General features: G+C 31.3%; 2 protein-coding genes across 9 annotated transcripts in view; one reads left to right on the top strand and one right to left on the bottom strand.

Moving 5' to 3' along the window:
- Nucleotides 1-21,889, top strand: part of LOC143230284 (uncharacterized) — a 28,035-nt gene extending 6,146 nt beyond the window's left edge. Inside the window, exons 3-7 of one of the 7 annotated variants that reach the window (XR_013016326.1) lie at nucleotides 425-565; nucleotides 9,214-9,464; nucleotides 11,664-11,680; nucleotides 12,189-12,314; nucleotides 14,114-14,136. Coding sequence is in view for 2 of the 7 variants with exons in the window: in XM_076463535.1 (XP_076319650.1) it covers nucleotides 425-565; nucleotides 9,214-9,464; nucleotides 12,189-12,219 (423 nt within the window). In the remaining 5 variants the exon portion in view is untranslated. Of the gene's footprint in view, nucleotides 1-424; nucleotides 566-9,213; nucleotides 9,465-11,663; nucleotides 11,785-12,188; nucleotides 12,353-14,113; nucleotides 14,165-21,756 lie in introns of those variants that run through there. The other 6 variants (XR_013016325.1, XR_013016324.1, XR_013016327.1 and 3 more) reach the window with 6 other exon arrangements.
- Nucleotides 14,481-23,948, bottom strand: part of LOC143230287 (uncharacterized) — a 75,965-nt gene continuing 66,497 nt past the window's right edge. For both annotated transcript variants that reach the window (XM_076463555.1, XM_076463556.1), the window contains 5 exons: nucleotides 22,991-23,087; nucleotides 21,705-22,125; nucleotides 20,803-20,872; nucleotides 17,456-17,556; nucleotides 14,481-14,621 (listed from right to left, as the gene is read on the bottom strand). The gene's annotated coding sequence lies outside the window, so the exon portion shown is untranslated. The remainder of the gene's footprint in view (nucleotides 14,622-17,455; nucleotides 17,557-20,802; nucleotides 20,873-21,704; nucleotides 22,126-22,990; nucleotides 23,088-23,948) is intronic.

The raw sequence follows: 23,948 nt of genomic DNA, 5'->3' as shown, positions 1-23,948 counted from the left end.
TATTTTTCTTACATTTCAGCAAGAAATAAACAAAAAATAATTCAACAACTGAAAAAAAAAATATTACACTGAATTATCCCTTCACCAAAAATTTTGTTTTTAAAATTTGGTTGTAACACTGAAGTTTTTCCAAATCACTAAAATCAAATTAAATTTGGGTGGAAATTAGGTAGGCTAGAAAAGGATGTTACAATTTCCAGTATACAGGGTACAGCCCAAAATCTTGATTTAATAACATCAAAAATAAAATTCACTGCCAAAAGAACTTGTCTATTAATAGTAAGCAGCTATGAAGATACAGAGTTTAGAAGGTTGGCTGAACTGTCCCTCTTCCATAAAATAGTAGAATTATTCATATTAACTTAAACACCTTATAGTGACTAACAAGCTTAAACAAGCCTTATTTGACAATATCTGTCCACAGAATGCAAGATATCCATGGAGAAGACACCTTTATAAAACTAAGAACCAGATATCATGTGTTGTGTGGAATTTTGTAAGGAGGAAGAAGATACAGAATTTACTCTCCATAAACCTGGATATTATAGCAGATTCAGCCACACTGGTGAGCAATTCAGATGTCACAAGAGGTTTAAATTACTATACTAAATTTTAAAAAAGGGTGTACTGGAAAGCTTGATTTATGTACACACCCACAAAATATCTTCCTTACAAAAAAGTTTTGCAATTATCTGTATCTAACTTAGGTAATTATTATACATTACATATTTACTAAACAAATAATAAAAGGATATATATAGAACATGGTAAGACAAAATACCCATTACTACCACAGTCAAATCCTATAATATTAAGGATGTTGTCTTAAAGGTCTCTAAAAACACAAACCTGAAAGTGAGCTTTGTATTTCCTCTTGCTAAGTCCATGTCCTTCACAAAGTGTTTTTGTCAGTTATATATACCACTATTTTATATCTCTATTACACTGCAATCTCCCACACAGTCAACTATAAAGACACTTAAAAACCTGATTACATAGTTTCATAAACAATGAACACTGTCAGTTTACATACAGAAAGAAAATACTTTAGAAATATTATATAAAATTACAAGAAATGACAGTATATGTTTCACCTAATTAAAAAAATTAAATCTAAGATTGTTATCATGAAACATCTAAAAGTAAATAAATAATTTGTGTGCTTTAATGAACACAACAATATGGTGATATTGTCTCAGATAGAATACTGATCCACATCTTTCTTGATATACAAACATATTCTTCCTATTATTGACAGAAAATGAATTTAGCACTGCCCAGAGAGCTCGGATCCCTATTCAACACAAATTTAAATTTCAGATTTGGAAAGTTGGAAAATAAAAATCACACATTGTGTTCATCTAGGGGTGTTATCCTTTCATCTTCATATATGGGATTTGCCTGGTCCATAACCATCTATACTTTCCAAATGTGTACCACTTTCTATATCACATTTCTCTTGTCCTTCATTTTTTTTTTTCTTCTTTCTGTCAACAGAAGTGGCAAACTTTTCACCACTGTTTTGTCTACCACTTCCTTCCTGTTCTATGGTGATTCACCGCTCAGTCCTTTTCACGTGGTTGTTTAGCTATGGACTATCAATCTTCACTCTAGCTGGTTATTGGATAGCTTGGTTTTCTACATTTTGCCTTCCCCACTTTATTCCGACCATTTTCATGCCTCGTTGGAACATGACAATGATTTTATATTCTCTGACACATGCTCTGTTTGAATTATTGGCTTCTAGACATATTTCCATCTCCTTACCTATGGTCTCCATTGGTCTGATTTTAATATCATTAGTGTTTTTCACAGTCTTACATTGTACTTGTACTTACTTTACCCAGACCTGGCTTCTTTTCTAAGACTTCTGTTACTTGGAATGGTGATTGTACTTTTCATCCTATTTCCCTCCCTCCTGTTTCTTTCCTATATACTCATTTAGACTCATCTTCTGCATCTTGTCTTGGTGTTATTTGGCACGTACGTATTTTAAGGGCTCCTGCTATTTTTTTATTCTACCGTTGGACCCCTCATTGTCTAGATCTGTTGCCTGCTACTATTACAGTGTGGATAAGCCAACTCCTTCAGTTTGGATATTATCTGTATGTTAGTACATGTGTATGATTCTCACATGTCTTTCATAAAACCTGCTTTATTTCCTGCTGAGTTTTAACTCTAATCTATTTTTTTCAATCTTCACACTGCCTTTGAGTAGGGTAAGTATATTTTCTTTTTCAGCACCCATTTCTCTTTCATTGGATCCTGCCAGACAGCTGGCGTTGCCTCCTACGGTATATGAATTTTCCAAAATTTGCATATGGTTTAGGGTAATAATAATAATAAAAAAAAGTGGTCAATCCTTTTGCCCTGGCATTACCAGTCCTCACTGTCAAGTTAGGGTCTTCTGCAAGGTTGCTTGGGGTATCCTTGGTATTATATTTATCTAAGTTGCATCTACCATTCCATGGACTTTCATGGAAAAGACCAGTGTCAAGAGGGTGTCTACCAAGTTCTTGCTCTTGCAGACTTTTAAAAGTAGTCTCATGTTACTGTCTCCAGTAAAAGACCTTTTTTGGCAGGTATCTGATAAGGATCTTGATATATAATGAGGTCTTCCAAGTGTAAATTCTTCTCCCTTTGTTCAGATTCCTGGCTACTAGTTCACTTCATGTTAAATGTGATTTTAAAAATGGTGTTAATCAGAAAATTTCATAATATCAAGGCTTCTTATTGTCTAAAGTTGTTCATATTTGAAAATTGGGAATTCTATTAACTTATTGATTCTAATGACTTAGCTCTTGCAGATACTTAGGTTAGAATCAGTATCCTTACCTGATTAGGCTGGATGCTGCCCAGACTTTAGAATGTTAAAACTACTAATATAAGATTTTATAACTTGTAACCTGTTGCCATAGAAACATGAGCGACGGTTACATGTCACTTTGGTTAGACATGAGTAGTGAGTGATATTGAAGTAGCTTCATTTCCTCTAGTATATTAATTAAGTTTTTTGAAGTTTTTACACAGAATTATAGAACAATACAATCTTTATTACGGGGTTCACTGTGGCTCATCTTTTACATTTAAATTTTCTGGGGGAAAATTTTTGTAAGTTGTTTTGAACATGGTTTTAGTTTCTGCATCCTGTTACTTTGTTAGAATTTAAATTTCTGCTTTAACATGACTCCTTAGTTTGAGAATGTATCAAATCTAACTAATCCTTTCAACTTGCAACACTAATATAGATTATTATAAATTTTTTAAATCAACATGAAAAATATGTAACATTATATTCTTCTTAAATTCTGTCTTAAGTTTTAATTTATTTTCAGTTAGGGTGACAATACATGCATATAGTTACATAGTATTCCTTTAACCATCTTAACAGGATGTTGTAAGTGTGGTGAAGATGGGCACATGTCACAAGATTGTCCTAGTGTAGGTGGGGACAGGAGAAGTGAATCTGGTTGCTTCAAGTATGGGGAAAATGGACACGCCTCATGAGACTGTAAAATCCTGACAGAAGTTGGACATGATGGTAAGTTTTATGTAAACTGTTTTGATGTTAAAAGATACTACTATATTTTAGGATGTCTGTAAAGAAGTTGAAGGTTTACTTGTAAGAGTAATGCATGTTGAAAAAAACGATTAAAGAAAACCTGATATGGAACTTTCTCTCTCATCAGTATTTATTTTCCAAATAAAACCCTATAGTGGAGTTTGGCTGCCTTGCTTCCGTAAGGTTCGGAAGGAGGAAGTTGTTCTGACTGGACTACGCATTGGTCGCAGTTTTTTAACACATCGTTTCCTTTTATCTGGAACTGATGCACCGATGTGTAGTTTGTATAACACTCAGATTACTATAAGCTACATTGTACTTTCTTGCCATCCTTATGACTCTCAACGGCACTATTTTAAACATGTTCTGTCCCAAGGTTTTCCATAACATTAGACAGTGTTATTGGTGAAGGTGACACTGTCCACATTGATAATGTTTTAGTTTTTTAACAGCCATTAATCTTTTTAATGTCATTTAAATGTTTTATATTTCTTCATTTAATTTTTTTTATTGTGGTTCCACTTTAAGAGTCACAATCTCTCTAGTTCAATTTGAAATTAGAAAATGGCCATAACATTAAATTCCAGAACTGGAAAGGCCAACTTCAGGTGACTAATGCTGCTGTTTAAACTACTCGTCAGTCGTCCTGGCGAGTTTTTATTACAATTTTGCTACATGTCTTTTAACACTTTTATTACCTACTTTTTGATAGTGGCTGTAATGACACATAACCCAGAACCAGGACTGGAAAGGCCAACTTCAGGTGACTGACGGTGGTTCTTGTACTTACCTGTTAGTCTTCTTGGCGGGTTATGATAATTACCATTATGCTACAGACAGCTCGTTACGACTTTTGTTACTGTAGTTTTTCTCTTAACGTTGTAGACTAGATGTAAACATTGGTTTTATGCTATTTATGTTTTTACTTGCTGTTTTGTTATACTTTCATGTCCTTTTATGAATTTTACTACATTTACTTTAATTTTACCTTTTTTTCCGGATGTTGGGCGCAGATAGCCTAGCTCCTTTGTGCCATAAAACACGAAATCAACCAACCAACCACTGAGATATAAAAAATTTCCAGATCTTAACACATTGTAGTCAGACTAGTAACAAAACAGACTCTATTTCCACTAACAAATCTTTAGCATAAATATTTCATAAAAAAAATCTGATTCTTTTTATACAAAATACCTGTAATCTTTACTAAATACCTACCTAATTTAGTGAAGATATGAACGTTGTGTCAAAAGTTAGCATAAATACTTGACATGTGCAAATGTGTAGAACTTGTGTATATTATACTGAGCCTGTAGCAAAAGGATTAAGTTGTAATTTCGTTTTTCATTACTAATGAAATTTGAGTCAAATTTTCTTATTGTTAACTTGTTGTCTTTTCCTCCAAGATAGGTTTTTCTGTTGTGTCCTTTATCCTTTTCTTTAGTGGACTTGTAAGTTTGATAATTGTTTTTTAACATATAAGTTCCATAATGGTTTTGTATGTCAAATGTTGTTTATTAATTTATATTGCTGTACTTCATGACAATTCTAGTGGGCTCTAAGTTCTGTCTGAAGGTTTCTACCTATCTATCTATTTCCTTCCTTCCTCCTCTTTGGGATCATTTTTCTTCAAAGATTGGTCTGTTCAAGATTTACTACACAAAGGGGCTGCCAAATGGGTGTTACTCATTCCCCTTGAGTGTAATTCCCATCTAATTGTTGTCCCTCAAAAGACAGATGTTTGGAGACCTGTTATAGAATTGTCCAAGTTGAACTTTTTAACTGAAGTCACTGTGCTTTACCATGGGTATTACCTTTAAGAGGGTTTTTTTTTCCCTGGAACTCTGAATGATCAAATCATGATGGTTGCTTATCTTCATATACCAAGTGTGGATTGGGTGAGGGGAGCTTTCCTCAATTCCCAAGAGATTTCTGGTTGGTTGTTTATTGAGGAGACTTCTTTCCATTTGATATATCCTGGAACGTTTTGCAGTTTATTGGACTCTGTATTATTTCCTCTGCAAGGTGGTTTGCCAGGTGGTTGTGGTTCAAACTGATTATTCCACTGTTATCAGCTATATCACTAAGCAAGGATAACTAAATTTAGATCTTTATTTTCAGACTATGAATCTTCTTCACTGGGCCTACTAGAACTACCTAGTAGTCTTCACTTATGTATCTGCACTCAAATCAGACTCTTCTTCAGAGTCTTTTCCCCTTATCCAGATGACAACTTTTTCTTTCTCACTACTCTGTATTGGCCTGCTCAGACATGGTTCCCTCTACTTTTGCCTTTACTGGAGCAACATCCCTGGCCTTTCCTTTGTCTCAGTCTCTCCTCTGACAATTGCAATCAGATATAGTTCATACCATTGTCACTGAATTCCACTTGCTCATGTGGCTTTTGCATCAGCATCGACTTGCTCATCATGTAGCATCTTTCCTCTTCCATTCCATTCTTCCTTTCTCCTTGTCTTTATACCAGAGGCAGTGGTTTTCTTCATATCTTGGTCCATTTGCTGTGGCTTTCATCCTTCCTGTCCTTTTGTATATCTTATTTACCAGTTCTTTGCCTGGTTGTTTGATCAGAGTTTGTTTGTATCAGCTGTTCCAATTTGTTCCCTAAGATGTTGTGTGGTCCATAATACCTCGATTCATGTTGTTATTTCTGTCTATTTATTCCAAGGATTCCCTATGTCCCCATTGTACTCACTGGTTAAGTTTATCAACTTGTATGATTGCTTATTCGGTTTGTCCGTAGAAGGTCGCCAATAACACAATGTTTCTTCTCATCATCATATAACTATCACTTTTATCTGTTTGCCAGTCTTTGGAGGATATCATTCAGGCTCGAATGTGAATACCTCACTATACGTTTGTTGCACATTATATGCATGACCTAGGATAGGTATTGTTTGCCTTCTGTGATGATTCTACACGTCTCATCACCTTTGACTGTGCTAGACCAGAATATTACTTTTCACACATATTTTTAGTTGATAAATAATGTATTTCAGGGTCTCGCATGCTGACAGGTCTTATATGGTCAGATGTGCTCCATGTTATACTTGCACTAGAATTCAATAATTATATTGATATGGGATGTTTCTGTAAGTCTGTAAAACTACTGGCAGCTTGTATATGTATCTCTCTCTCACTCATAATGTATGTATGTATGTATGTTGTTTTTTCTGCCCATCCCCACTCAGGCTTTATCTGCTTTTCAAATAGGGAATTATGGACACCCATTGCACTGTCCTCAGTGTGTTGTTCTTCTGGCCTCCTTCTTTGCTACGTTTCTTCTAGTGGAGAATGGGAGTCCTTACCACTTCTGGTTCTAACTTGTCAGAGTGGTAGGTCATAAAGATTTCTTCTCGAGTGGGTGTTGGAAAACCACTTTCTAGCCCATGTGTATCCACTAAGTGAAAAAGAGAGCTGTAGTTTTTCTTATGGTTACAGTACAAAATAATGAATTGTACAATAATATTCAGTATCCAAGATGCTGCTCCTGGATGTTTTTGACTGAACAGATCATATGTTTCTTATGCAAGGCACTTCTGGATGTTTTTTGCTTAGGCAAACTGCACTTGGCCTATCCCAAATACATTTTTGTGCTTTTCAAGCCCTAGCTACTTATTGCTGTTTTTTCTCTAGCTCATTTACTGGCATTATGATACAACTCACTGTCACTATGTTTGGTATTGCATCTTGTTTCTTATAATTGATGTGGACAGAGGTCTAGTTATGAATCCTACATGTCCAGGGCACTTCACCCTGATGTTTTTTTTTTATTGCTAAGTCTTATATGAGGTGTTTCCACTGAATGTTTTTTCCAGATTGACGACACTTGGCATAAACAAATGTAACCAAAGGCACTTTCCTTAACATTGCATACACACAAGCCTTCCTATTTTTCTCAACTCCTTACTGTATCTTGTCATAGTTATCCAGTATTTCCTATAGTGATTCAGTGCTATATATCTTTTATTGTGCCTGTCAATTCAGTTCAGACCCAATTATATCACTATTTATTCCTGTTCCAGAAATAGTGTGGTATCCCATCAGTACACTTTATTTTCATATTCTAGTATACCTGTTCTTTCAGTGCAGTTGATTTCAGTTTGGTGTACGATTGATGTACCTTCACTAGTCCTTCCAACTTGGCAATGTATGATTCCAGCTTTGTGTGAGAGGAAGGTTGTAATGTTTCAGAATCTAACACTTTCTTAATCTGAAAACATACTCCCAGTAACTACTTATATTCTCTCATCTACTTTTACACCCTTCCTCTCACTAAGATTCTTGGGTTTATAGTTTGTGCCTGCACAATTTTTTAAAAGTTAGGATTGTTCTTGAATAGTTGAGGGAGCTACCTGTATGCTTGATGAGAAGTAGTCGCATTATCAGCACATATTCTGAAATGGTGCAAAACTGTTGGTGCAGTTTTACAAAATATTTTTTTAACGATGCTTAAATGGCAGACCAGGATTAAGAAAGATTTAGGTGAGGGGAGGAAGATAAGTACCTATCAGAAATACATTTTCAGAGTGAGAAAGTATTAACACTCAGATATCATGTGATAATTTTTTGTAGTGTTCTTCATATGATAGAGTTGAATACGTCAGATCCTTTGTGGTTTTGAAGAAGTTGACTATTTGAGACATGATCATATGTTTTTTTTACAATTTACCAGTATGTCTTTGTCTTGATGTATCAACAACAGTTGGTATTCACATTGTTGTTGATAAATTGTGACAAAGAATGTCTTCGAATAAGTGACTACAAAAGTACATGTTTAACCTTTTTCACTAAGTGGATCAAAGTACACTAGTCAAATTTTGGAGCATTATTTCAAAATTTTATTAAGCAACATTTTACTACAGATGTTAATGAAGTTGTCATCAAGACATAGCTTGTAATTTATAGTTTAGTATTTTATATATATTAATTTCTTAATTTAAAAGGAAATGTAAAGAAAAAAAGTTAAATATTGATTTTTGTGTGTCTAGTTGTCTTATTGCTCAGTTAATATTTTATTATGCCCACCACTACAAGTAGCCAACTAATTAGAAACGCAAATTTGAAATACATACAAGCTAAATATGAAATAAGAATTTTGCACCTTTAGCAGATTCATAAAAAAGTAGGATCTTGTAAAATCATAGAGTGGTTTCTCCCACATCTTTTAAAAGTTCTTATCTAGTTCCACATACTACTCTTTAATTCCTGTTTATAACCAACAGAAAGAGCATTTTTTCCCTTTACATTTCCACCTGATTTTGTAGTGTTTCTGTCAGAGCTATTTAAACGTTAGCTGAAACTTCAACTTCAGATGAGAATGTCACATTTAGAAGATGCTATATCTCTTTCTCACTGATGTTTTTTTCCCCTTCAACTTTCGTGCTTTAGTTTTTGATGTTTCAGATTTGGTTTGCTAATTTTTATTAAGTAAAATATATATATATGATGGAATCTGAGCAAAATATCATTTATATGTGTGTGAAACTTAAAATTAATGTTTACAATACTATTTTATTGTCAATTAAAGTAATATGCATGCTAAAATACAAATACAACTTAAAAACATTTTTAGTTGAAGATTATGCAGATGTTTAATTCATGTTTTGTTTTGTTTTTGCTGATTTACCTAGGTAAATCAAGGTCACCACCTTGAAAAACAAGATGTTGAAGCAGTTGTGGATGGAATCTGCCAGGAAAACCTACTAGAAGTGGATATTACTCATTTTTTGCAGATGATCTGTGGGCATGTAAAAGACTTCAAGGTTACAATGTCTCTGGAAGAGACTTGCAAGTCATTTGAAAAGAGTTCCAACAAAATTGTTTTGGAGCAGGATATACACAAGAAAGATGGAGATGCCAGTATGATACCAGAAGGAGAAAGGTGTGTAATTAAATATGTGTAATAAAATTAGGGTACTATGTAAATTTGTGAGTTATCACCCACAATAAGCCATTTATACGTATTAAAGATGTGCATGTAAAAAGTAAATTCAGTCATGGAACAAGATTGAAATTAAACAACTAAACTGAAGAAAAAGTTACAACATTAAAACAGTAATTATTTTAGAAAACATCATTTTCAAACCACATGACTAAAAGTAAGGTTGAGGAAAAGCATTTAAAATTCATTCTGAGGGCTACTAAATATAGGCCTTAGATCTATGCTTTAAACTTTTTTTTTGTATTATAACTTGATCTTTCATACTTTACTTTTTTAATTTATATGTACAAGTCAAAAGATGGTGTCCACAAAAGTTATTGTTAATGCTTCCTTTGTCAGCATTAACATTAAAAATTGAATTTATGTAATCTTTGAGAATATACCAATGTTGATTGCACTTTATGTTGATAATATATGCATGCAATGTTAATGCAGTGGCTTCTCGCTGCAGTTGCAAGTCATGGTGCAATGGGTGACATGTTTAGCACTTGTTTAGTTCATTATAGAGAATTCCCAACCATTTGATAGATATGCATATATCAAAAATACAATTTAACATTTACAACTATTTGTGCTAGGGTGGTTACCCTAATAAACCAGGAAAAGAAAATAATGTAATGGAATGGAAAATAAGATTATTGTTAAAATAAGTAATTTCTTGAAGTTTGCATTCAAATCCCATCATGCTCATTTCACATTGGAAGTAGTTTATGTAGTTTGTTATGTATTAGTTCTAATTGTATTGTGTTGTGAATACTCTTCTTGTTTTGTTAAACAGAGTCTGCCAAGTGTGATAATTAATCTCAACAAATTGACTGCACTTATGTAATTGAATTATTAAAACTTACAAATCTTGATTGATGCTTCATGTAGTACATTTTGTGCGTGGAAGTTTTGTAAGTTATTTATGTGGTTAGATAGGTTTTTATGTTTGCACGTGCATATATTATGTCTGTGCATCCAAGCTTGATATTGTGTTGAGAGTAGGGACTATTTTAAAGAATTTTTCAGAGCTGTAGAAACAATGGGTTAAAATGTATACAATATTGTAAAGTCTTTTAGAGGGTTCTAAGCATTATCTTATGTATTTTTGTTATTTGAACTTTGGGATACAAAGTTCATTTTTGGATTTAATGAAAATTTTAGTAAAATTGTACACTTTTGTATTAGATGTGAAGGAAACTTCTCTTAAAATTTTATCTGAAGATGCTGAAGTCTACATTTTATTGTAACATCCATTATTATACATAAAATGTGATGTACAATTGTTATTAAAATTTAGTGCTTTAGCAGGTATCTGGGATTTGCATGTAAAAGTGCAATTGCACAACATCCAATTTCTTAATTGTAATGTGAACTTTAGAACTACATAAAATTGCATGGTATAATAGCTCCTGGTTGAAGAAAGTTGAAATAGAAACAACTCTCAACCAAAATTAAACTGATGAATAAGGAAGCCAAAAGAAAATATCAAACTTGCTAGTGTGTGAAATAATTTGCCCCAGAAAATCTAAAGTATTATTCATTATTCAGGAGACATGAATTAAATGTATAATATGACCAAAGAAATTATATTTAGTTGTCTTATTCTTGTAAATTAATAATTTAAATCCCCATGGTCGGTCTTTTATTTTTGTTATTTTGTGAAATAAAATTGCTGTATATGTGCATCAGATTTCACTTTGTTAGTATTTGTAAGATGCAATAAATTAATATGTAGAAAAGTAGGGAAAAGTTAAGTGACTACTCTGTATTATGCAGTTTTGTTTACCTGTGAAAATAAATTAATTCTTGTTACATATCCTCAAATTCCTTGTGTAGTACTAGAATATTGTTTATTAAAATATAGCATGTTGAAGGTTAATTTGCATTATTTGAGAAGCAAAGAAAAAATTGTGCTCGTTTTTGATGATCATTGGAGCATTCTGTATCTGAGTATGATCTCATATTTTTATTTTTCTATCCTGTTGTTTCCTAGTGGGAGGACAAATTTTCCTTTGGACCTTCTACAATGCCATCATCCTTGTGAACCTTTCCAACAACTTTATTCAAGCATTAAACAGAAATTCACAAAAGTTTATCAGACTTTCTTCCATCCCATTCCCTCACTTCCAGACTTTTTTTTTTTTTTCTTTTCAGAACAGCAGGTGCACCAGGTGACATTACAGTTTTATTGAGCTGAGATAATAAGAAAATATATAATTTGAGTGAGATTAGGTTAACCTCATGAGGCTACATTTCTGTAATTTGTAGATTCAAGGTATTTATTACTCTTTGTTTGAAAAATATTTTTTTTGCTAGAAACTGTGAGTTTCATTGCCTGTAATTATAATTATCATTTTCTTTTTACAAATTGTTCCATAAAACAAAAGTTTAGAAGTATGAGTAAAAGTTTGCGAGACAATGACAAGCTATTTTTTTGGTAGTCATGAATCTAAGGTTGTGAATATTCAGTATAGCTTTGCTCCAAAATAAGCAGAGGCATTTCATAAATTAGGGAATTTTTCTTGATTTGACAGTTAATTTAAATTTATTAAAGCTAGCTTTTGTTGTTTCAACTTCAGTGTTTGCTTGTAATTTATTGGTTTTGAATATTATTATGTGCAATGTAAAATGAAATGTATAATTTTATTTTCCATTAATTTTCTTTGAAATTTATTCAAGGTGGAATATAATGATGTGGCTGGAGGTATAAATAAACAATCAGATGATAATGAAAATGCAGAGAAGAGTGAAAGAGACAGATTCTCAGATGGAACTTGTGCCTCATCAAAAACTGAATGGCGTGATGTATTTTTGTAGTTCACTATGAATGTTTTAAAGCATAAGTATGAAATATAATTGTATGTAACTTATATTTGAGGTACCACTAAGTAGTCTAAAATGACTTTCAATAGCCTAAAACATATACTGTTAGTATCTTTTGAACTTCAATACATTTCAAAGTATGAAAAAAAACTCATTTTGCTTGTAAGAGCTGATTCAGTTTTATATTATTCCATGTCACATATTTGAGAAACATTCTCAACAACGTCTAGTTGAATTTGATCTATACTTGCTCTGATAAAGGTAAAGATTGAACTTATCATGCATGAAAAATTTATTTTAAAACCTTTTTAAGTAAAATGGACATTTCTGAATAGCAAGAAACATGACATTGTTTTTTATGAAAGGTTGTACAAACAAACTTGCTGTTCAGTTTTGCTGTTGTATATATGGAAATAACTGCATTACATATACATGTTCTAGAATAAAAATTGTTCCTGTATTTAGTGATGAAAGTAGTGAAGTTATTTGGAGTTTTTAAAGTTATGTATTACATGTTTGTTTTATTTTTTCACTACTAAGTTAGCTACTCTTTATATTAATGTAGAAAGCTTTATTTACTTTTGAACTTGTATTTCATTCATGACATATTATGGATTTGCTTTTCTCAAACATAAAATTTAGCCCAATAGTACCCCACTTGCAATCTGTCACTGAATATGCTTGATCTTTGAGACATGAGGTATTTTAATGTGATGGTCATTCCCATTAATCATTGGTAAAATAGTAGCCCAAAGTTTCTGATCAGTGTTTTAGAGACCTTTAAAACAACATTCTTAATATTATAGGATTTGACTGTGGTAGTAATGGGTCTTTTGTCTTACCATGTTCTATATATATCCTTTTATTATTTGTTTAGTAAGTATGTGTTGTATAATCATTACCTAAGTTAGATACAGATAATTGTAAAACTTTTTACAATAGATAATGACTTATCATTATAACATTTTTTGGGTGAAGATATAAATCTTTAATTTCCTTTTAAATAAATAAGCTGTAGCATTTAAGTTAACAATACTTAATTTATATTTAGTCACATAATAGTACTAGAGAACATTTATTATGTTGAGAAGAGGTTAAAAGGATTGAAATAAATTATTTAATAACCTGTTTTTTCAATGTTAATAATATAACAAACATAATAACAAAAGTATTACGTCCAGAGAACTCTTAAGGTACATGGAAATAGTATGTGCATAGTTTTATTTTAAAATTGATATTTGTTAAGACAGGCACTTAATTGTTTTTCTTCTGTTGTTATATTATGGATGTAAAATGCTTATTTCTGTTCCTTATGTTATATTCTAATTATTATTTTCCGATTCTCCAACTTTCCAAATCTGAAATTTAAATTTGTGTTGAATAGGGATCCGAGTTCTCTCAGTGTTCTATCTAAGACGCTGATATTGTTGTGTTCATTAAAGCACACAAATTATTTATTTACTTTTAAATGTTTCATGTTAACAATCTTAGATTTAATTTTTTTAATTAGGTGAAACATATACTGTCATTTCTTGTATTTTTAAATATTTTTAAACTATTTTCTTTCTGTATATAAACTGACAGTTTTCATTGTTTATGAAACTATGTAATCAGGTATTTTAAGTGTCTTTATAGTTGAGTTTGTGGGAGATTGCAGTGTAATAGAGATATAAAATAGTGGTATATATAACTAACAAAAAAAAAAAATTAAAGGTTTACAGTATCTATTATTAATAATTCATTACCAGTACATTTGTAGTTCGATACAATTTCTGTTATAGATTGAATGAAACACTTTGTGAAGGACATTCAGGGACTTAGCAAGAGGAAAAAAGACAAAGCTCACTTTCAGGTTTGTGTTTTTTTAGTGTTTTTTAGAGACCTTTAAGACAACATCCTTAATATTATAGGATTTGACTGTGGTAGTAATGGGTCTTTTGTCTTACCATGTTCTATATATATCCTTTTATTATTTGTTTAGTAAATATGTAATGTATAATAATTACCTAAGTTAGATACAGATAATTGCAAAACTTTTTTGTAAGGAAGATATTTCGTGGGTGTGTACATAAATCAAGCTTTCCAGTACACCCTTTTTTAAAATTTAGTATAGAAATTTAAACCTCTTGTGACATCTGAATTGCTCACCAGTGTGGCTGAATCTGCTATAATATCCAGGTTTATGGAGAGTAAATTCTGTATCTTCTTCCTCCTTACAAAATTCCACACAACACATGATATCTGGTTCTTAGTTTTATAAAGGTGTCTTCTCCATGGATATCTTGCATTCTGTGGACAGATATTGTCAAATAAGGTTTGTTTAAGCTTGTTAGTCACTATAAGGTGTTTAAGTTAATATGAATAATTCTACTATTTTATGGAAGAGGGACAGTTCAGCCAACCTAATTTCCACCCAAAATTTAATTTGATTTTTAGTGATTTGGAAAAATCTTCAGTGTTACAACCAAATTTTAAAAAAAACAAAATTTTTTAAAAACAAAATTTTTTGCAGAAATAAATACTGCTTCTTTGGTGAAGGGATAATTCAGTGTAATATTTTTTTTTCAGTTGTTGAATTATTTTTTGTTTATTTCTTGCTGAAATGTAAGAAAAATAAAGAAAAAATTTTCTCCGAAGTTAAAGAAATGTATAACTATGTAATATTTCTTGCACCTTAATGCAAAGGAGCACCAGATAAGATTGAAAATACAATAGTAGACAAATACAACAATATATTGATTATTAAATAATGTTAGAAGTTTGTATATGGATATAGATTGTTATTAGATATTTCTGCAGTATTTCATTTTACCATTCCTACTCTAAACTCATCTTCATGCTGTGGAAATTTTCTTGTGACAGAATTTGCTCAGTTTCTTGAAAAATCCCAAATATACTGACAGTAAGGCAGAGAATCGTTTTAAGGTACTGATGTATTTATAGCTCAGCTTCTTTCTGTGTCATCTCCATCACTTAGTGCTTTGATTTTTGTGGGATGTTAGGAGAAGCTTTTTGTAAAAGTATAAGCATAGATAAATGTTAGTTATGGCTAAACAGCAATAAATAGCTGTAGAAGTAAATCAATGAAGTTGATGTACACTATATGTATATATTATTATACCATAAAAAGGGTATGCTATGGATTATATGAACAACACATACAAACAACAGAAAAAGGTTTGACAGAAACATGAAAAAGAGTAAGTACTTCTAACAAATTATAAAATACAAAAATATATTTCTATTCTTCACATATGTCTCTCTTAAGTTAAGACCCTCAATCAAGTTCTTGTCAATTATGCCTTTTTATTGATTTTACATCTGTAAACAAACCATTACAATTTTTTTGCTACTTGTTCTTGAGTAAAATATTACAGTGATGAACATATACTTGATGGAATTTTAAAACAAAAATTACACTTCTATTAAACAGCTGTATCATATTATATTACACTCGGTGACAGCCTTAACTAATGCTAACAGTGAATGTATGGACTATTCTCAATGTATGTTTTACAAGTCCAATATTGTTTTGTTACAGTTTGCAAAAATCTCCTAATATTTTTATATCAAATTATACTTTACAATTACCATATTACAAATATAACAAAACTAAAGCAAGTCTGGAACAGAGTGACATTAATATAAAGTTAAAAATATATTGAAGGCAATACACAACCTCGTTCAATACAAAGCATTCACTAATGTAATTTTAAAAGACCAGTTATGAAGGCACATGAAGTTTATAAAAAAACATAACTAGCCTTTTTATCTGACATTTATACAAACTGGGTATAAAGACAAAGTATAACATGAAATTCATATACAACAGTATTTTGTTTGTTTTAGAATCATGCACATAATGGGTCAGTTTTTTCACATCCTTCCCTAATATTCAAAAGATAAACAAAAAGGAAGTTAGTTGCTCAACTCGTGATAACCCTGTCTGACCAAACAATGGGATTTGATGATCACTCTCATAGTGCACCCATGGCCTCAAAGTATGTAAACAAGTTTGTTTCTGTGACATGTCATAAATCATGAATTCTCATATTCAAAGTTTGGATATAATAACCACTAGGCCATCTACATAGATCCTTCAATAATCAATACACAGATTTGTATTGTGGTAGTAATGAAACTACCAGTAATGTAAAATATTACACACAAAACATGCTAGCTTTTTATGGGCCCAGCATGGCGAAGCGTGTTAAGGCGTGCGACTCGTAATCTGAGGGTTGTGGGTTCGCAACCCTGTCATTCCAAACATGCTCGCCCTTTCAGCCATGGTCAATCCCACTATTCGTTGGTAAAAAGAGTAGCCCAACAGTCCTAAATTAAGAATGGCTAGCACAGATAGCCCTCGAGTAGCTTTGTGTGAAATTCAAAAACATCTACAAACCAACACATCAACCCTATTTTATCCACCATCCCTCAAAAAAGTATGAAATTTGTTTGGTTACAGAGCTAACAAATAGAAAAGTTCAAGAAAAAAACAGGAGATTAGTTGAGTACTTTCTTTTTTTAGTGTTTGTTATTTAGGCATAAGTGTAAAAGTAATTGACATGTAAATATAGGTGTATTTGTTAGGTTAGTTAAGATTATAATATAAAAAATGGTTCTAAAGGCACAAGAACAGGTTGTAATAGCTCATGGGTAACATAATTTGTAATTTAAAGCAAGCTGCATGTAATTTCACAGATATATCATTGTGACACTGGGGAATGGTACAAAAAAGATTAAACAAAATAAACTTAAAAGTTTAAAAAGTGTACATTGTTACAAAGAAGAAAAATATGTGGCAAAATGCCAAATTTTTTACATTTTTAAATGGGTAAAATTTGATAGTGAGGTAAAAGTATGGTTTCCCCTTTAGGATCTTTTTAGCTTAATGCTTCTGATACGTTCATTATTTCCCTTTTTTTGAATTTAAAATATTATATTCTTTCCTTTTTGCTTTAATTAATATATTGTTTTATGACATTAAAATTTGTTTTCACTTTAGTTTCAATCCATTTCATAACTTTGCTAAATATGTTAAACTGTTGCCAGCTAACTTGATTATTAATCCTCCATTACTAACAAGTAATATTCATTTCCAATATTTTATTACATATACATACCAACTTCTCCAATTCCATGAACCAACTGTTGGTTCTTCCTTGTTGTTGAAGCTCTAGATGATATAGAAATGTTGTCCAGTTTGTGTCATGGTCTGAGAACCCTGAACCAAAAGCGAGGTCAAAAGTATAAAAATAGTTGTCATTCTCTTTGACATAGAGATTTACTTAAATTATTGACAAAACATGGTTATATTTTCTGGGGAAAGATAATTAGTAAAATAAGTTATGACTAAAACAGTTTCAGTCTAAATGATTTCAGTTATCAATCCTGAGAGTGAAACCTGTAAAACTAAGCACAGTTTAGCATAAACATCAACTGTTACAGTCTGCACATCCTCCCTTATTTTATATACACTAAAAAACTTGTTAAATACAGTACCCCATACTTCCTGGACAAATTTGCTGTTATCAGTAGATCCAATTCACTGATCACATCAAAGTAGTGATACACTACATTATTTTTTTTTTTCTTTGTTTGTTTTACATATCCAATCCATATCATGTATTCAACCTAGAATTTGAATTAGGATATAATCAAAGCCAAATCACAATGACCATAACTTACACATATAGACAATATAAGAATGAGATGATTTAAATTGCATGATTTACATGCCTGACTGTTGGAGTGAGATTGAGCACCATGATGAGAGCAAAAGAGCTGTCTGAGGCCTTGAGAAAGAAAATTGTAGCAGCTTATGAGTCTGGTAAGGGATTTAAAAAGATCCCAAAAGATTTCGAAATCAGCCATTCCACTGTCTGGAAAATAGTCAACAAGTGGAGGACTTTCAAAACAACTGCCAACATGCCCAGGTCTGGTCTTCTAAGCAAGTTCACCCCGTGAGCAGACCGCAAGATGCTATAGGAGGTCTCTATACACTTTAAAATGTCAGCACGGGATTTACAGCAGGTTCTGGCTACTGTTGATGTGAAAGTGCATGCCTCTACAATCAGAAAGAGACTGCACAAGTTTAACTTACATGGGAGGTGTGCAAGGAGGAAACCTTTGCTCTCTAAGAGAAACATCAAGGCCAGACGACAGATTACCTTCCAGTACCCGTGCCTTTGAAAATATCTAGATCAGCAAGACACAGTGAAGTGTATAAAATGAGCATGAGCTATTTTATTCTGTTGATTTTACTTCCCTGGCAGTTGTCTACCAGTTTACACATAGAAGATTTCAAACAATTCAACAGTGAAATTTGTCACTGGTAGGCTCACACTTGAGATTATATTATCAGTCATTTGCAAGGTAAAATACTTATATAACAACAAGATCATTAAACACTGTAAAGTCAAAACAACGAACATTTCAAAGAGAAATATCGTAAATATTCTTAACAGAAGCAGAACAATTTGCACAGCACAGCACTTAGGAAAGGAACAGAGTCCCAACACCACACCCCAGACCACTCTGTACCATCTCCCTTATTCACAATGTTAAAGCTGTGATTAGGGAAAAACAAAAACAATCACTGCGATAAAACCAGCATTATTAACAAAATAGTATACCCACCTGGCCTGGTGGGTTAAGGTGTTTGACTCGTAATCTGAGAGTCACGGATTCAAATCCCAGTTGCCCCAAATATGCTTGCCCTTTCAGCCATGGGGATGTTATAATGTAAAGTCAATCCCACTATTTGTTGGTAAAAGAGTAGCCCAAACATTGGCAGTGGGTGGTGATGACTAGCTGCCCTCCCTCTAAATTAGGGAAGCTCTCATGTAGCTTTGTGTGAAATTCAAAAACAAATAATATACTAGACTTATAAAGATTTACAATCCAAATATTAATACAACCACATTTTTGAACAACAACTGTTTATCAAAGTAAGAAACATAGCTAAACATACTGGAATAATTACAGGTCCTTTTGCCCCAACAAGAAAGTTTGTAAAGTTATGTGATCTCCACGATCAGCCTTCTCATCCTGTGTAATTAAGTTTAGCACTATCATAGATACAATGAAAATTACCATTCAAAAACTAAACTGTTAAGCATTTTATAGAAGGAATTTGATGTGCAACTGTTTCTCTTAACAGAGAAGTTTAGCCAATATATGAACCAAATGAAATAATCCAGATATGAATAATCATTCAACTTAAGTTAACCACTGATCTCACATAAGAGTAGTGCTTTCACTGATATTTACTTTGAGTATGTAGAGAATAATAATAATAAAAAAAAAGTCTGAGGACAACTGTCTCTTAATATACTGAAGTTAGTAATTCTTACATTCTTGGTCTGTAAAATAAATATGCATAGTCTCACAAGTAACAGTGATTATACCATCCAAAACAACTACCCTTCATGAAGATGATACTCTCTTACAATAATATTAAAGATACCTTCAAGATACAATGCATTCAAAGCTTATTATTATTACAAATCTTCTTGGATTAGAGAAATTTCACACTTTTTCTCTTTTTAATGGAGATTTTCTTAAAACCAGTTTCTATTTAATAAAAATGCATAAAAAATCTGTGTTTTGTAATATTAATCTAAATATTTTAGCATAAATCAGTTGAAAGATATAACAGATCTTTTTTGAATATATTTTTATTAAAGGGTAAAAATGACCATCAACACTAAACTAAAAAAAACAGTTCAATATACCAATAAAGAAATGTATAAAACTTGATTAAAAAGATGGCCCTCTTATGCAATGTAATTAAATTGAATTTGGGTGGTAGGCTAGAAAAGGATGTCACAATTTCTAGTATACAGGGTACAGCCCAAAATCTTGATTTATTAACATCAAAAATAAAATTCACTGCCAAAAGAACTTGTCTATTAATAGTAAGCAGCTATGAAGATAGAGTTTAGAAGGTTGGCTGAACTGTCCCTCTTCCATAAAGTAGTAGAATTATTCATATTAACTTAAACACCTTATAGTGACTAACAAGCTTAAACAAGCCTTATTTGACAATATCTGTCCACAGAATGCAAGATATCCATGGAGAAGACACCTTTATAAAACTAAGAAGGAGGAAATAAGATACGGAATTTACTCTCCATAAACCTGGATATTATAGCAGATTCAGCCACACTGGTGAGCAATTCAGATGTCACAAGAGGTTTAAATTTCTATACTAAATTTTAAAAAATGGTGTACTGGAAAGCTTGATTTATGTACACACCCACGAAATATCTTCCTTACAAAAAAGTTTTGCAATTATCTGTATCTAACTTAGGTAATTATTATACATTACATATTTACTAAACAAATAATAAAAAGGATATATATAGAACATGGTAAGACAAAATACCCATTACTACCACAGTCAAATCCTATAATATTAAGAATATTGTCTTAAAGGTCTCTAAAAAACACTAATAAAACACAAAACCTGAAAGTGAGCTTTCGTCTTTTCCTCTTGCTAAGTCCCTGAATGTCCTTCACAAAGTGTTTCATTCAATCTATAACAGAAATTGTATCGAACTACAAATGTACTGGTAATGAATTATTAATAATAGATACTGTAAACCTTTAATTTTTTTATTTTTGTTAGTTATATATACCACTATTTTATATCTCTATTACACTGCAATCTCCCACAAACTCAACTATAAAGACACTTAAAATACCTGATTAAATAGTTTCATAAACAATGAAAAACTGTCAGTTTATATACAGAAAGAAAATACTTTAAAAATATTATTTAAAAATACAAGAAATGACAGTATATGTTTCACCTAATTAAAAAAATTAAATCTAAGATTGTTAACATGAAACATTTAAAAGTAAATAAATAATTTGTGTGCTTTAATGAACACAACAATATCAGCATCTTAGATAGAACACTGAGAGAACTCGTATCCCTATTCAACACAAATTTAAATTTCAGATTTGGAAAGTTGGAGAATCGGAAAATAATAATTAGAATATAACATAAGGAACAGAAATAAGCATTTTACATCCATAATAAAACAACAGAAGAAAAACAATTAAGTGCCTCTCTTAACAAATATCAATTTTAAAATAAAACTATGCACATACTATTTCCATGTACCTTAAGAGTTCTCTGGACGTAATACTTTTGTTATTATGTTTGTTATATTATTAACATTGAAAAAACAGGTTATTAAATAATTTATTTCAATCCTTTTAACCTCTTCTCAACATAATAAATGCTCTCTAGTACTATTATGTGACTAAATATAAGTTAGGTATTTTTAACTTAAAATACCAGCTTATTTATTTAAAAGTAAATTAAAGATTTATATCTTCAAAAAAGTCATTAAGTTATACCTATTACTAAAGTTATATTTGACACTGTGACCTGGTCCTGTATTCAACCTAGGACGAAGAGTTCCAAGAGTTCAAACGTTCCAGGCATAAACTTCATGATGGTGGCTTCTAAGTAGCTTTGTTGTTCTGGAGCATCGTGTTCTACAGAGTGAAGTTAAAATTAATAATAACTATAAACAGATAATGTATAAAATTACTTACAAAAGCAGTAATCCATCAGTAATGCACGAATTGAAATTGTACAATACTTTTGTAAGAGTGATCACAGAACTTCACATGTGGATGGTGTAGGTGATAAAAGGTCTATATACCATCTTCTCCTAATAAGAAACCTCCTTGTTTCCATATGTCTTCACTAGCTTCCCGGAACCAGCAACTGGTTACACATACGAGATTCATGCAAGTCTTGAAGAAGAAGAGTCTGTGATAATACAAAAAATATTAATGATCTGGAAAAAAAAAATGTAGGAGTGAAAATTCACATAATTGTAATATCTAATATAAGACTTTGTTCTCTGCAAGCTCAGTTATACCCATTTAATAATGATATGCCAACCCAAAATGCATTATTCCACTTCAAAGACACATACTATTCAGAATGATATAGAAATAACATCTACAGAGGAAATGTATTTCAACTTCAAATAATAATATATAAAAAGTATACTGTATATGCAATAAATCAAGCTGTGAATTGCTAAAATAGCTCTGAAGTGATCAAACTGAGTAAACAGTGAAAATTACAAACGACTTGGTGTTAAAATATTCATACTGCCAAGAAGTAAATGACACTTGTTGCAAACTGTCACAAGTTAGAGAAACTATACTTGTCAACTTTTATTAGTTTACATACATACGTACTAGTGTATTACGAGTTAGTGTATTATTTACTTAAATTTTAAAATATTCCTAACGAATTACATTTTTAACAAAAATAATAGTAAAATAGTTAAACATATATAAAAGTCAGTGACAAACATAAGCCCATTTGGTTATGTTTGTTAATTAATTAATGTTTATACATTAATAAATTATACACTCAAATATTAATCAAAAAAGTCCTGTTTGATCATAAACCCTGTTTACCAACAAATAAATTCCATGTTTAAAATACCAAACATAAGCTTCTCTGCATTAATTATCAACATCTGGATATACCAACAGTTCAAGTGGAACATCTCACTGGCTGCAAGACAAAATTCACTTGTCATTTTATTGAACATATCACTTTATATGTATGAGTAACATAATACTTAAAATAATATGAAATGTCATCAACTATTTACCTGATTTACAACTTTGCATATATCTTTAATGATCTGTACAGCTTGTGAAAAAATCTCCTTACACTGATGAAGCTCATCATCTTCTTGTTCTCTGTGACTGAATTAAAACATGTTTTAAACTACTCTTCAAATATACTGCTATTATAAAGTCTTAAAAAGCTAAAAAAAAATACCTGCACAGATATATGGACTTTATTTGTGATCTCCAACAGAGCAAAAAAATCACATAAAAATACCAACAAGAAAATCTAAATCAGAGCTTGTTTGATAACAAACATTAAAAAGAAAAGTCCACTTTCTGAAAAAATGTAGTTTAGGACTTTCTCTTTTCATTATTTTTTTGCTATCTTAAAACTTGTACACGTCCAACATTTTATACTAACCGTATATGACAGTATATATAAACATAATCCTGCAGAACTTTCAGAAAAAACCAAAATAAGAGGACATCTGGTGTCAAGAACATTCAACCAATACGTCACATCACTACTGTACCCTAAGGAAATATCCCTTTGCAAATATCGTTAGCAAGAAGTGTATATTGAGTGATTTAGAAGCTGATAATGTTGAAGCAATACAATAAGTAACCAATCTATTAACAAAACACAACATGTACTCACATTCCAATAATGTTTATATGGTAAAAATAACCTAAACATGACTGGCAATAGGAAAAATTAATTATAATACTCTGTCCTTATACTAATTTAATATTGATGAAATACTTCTAAATGTCAAAAGTTATTAATACTTCTAGTTTTAATTTTCCTATAACTGATTTGCAATCGCAATGAATATTAAAATTGTCAAATATAAGAATATGACTTTTAAAAATATAATTCAAATACTTTTTCACACGAGTGAATAACAAGGATCCATTTTATAAAAGAATCAAGTAAGCAGTCTATGAATGCAGATGAATGTTTACAATAACCCAAAATTACATATTTTATAAAAT

Source organism: Tachypleus tridentatus, chromosome 10 (genome assembly GCF_004210375.1).
Source record: "Tachypleus tridentatus isolate NWPU-2018 chromosome 10, ASM421037v1, whole genome shotgun sequence".
NCBI classification, from domain to species: Eukaryota; Metazoa; Arthropoda; class Merostomata; order Xiphosura; family Limulidae; genus Tachypleus; species Tachypleus tridentatus.
This window is presented reverse-complemented; position numbering and strand designations above follow the sequence as displayed.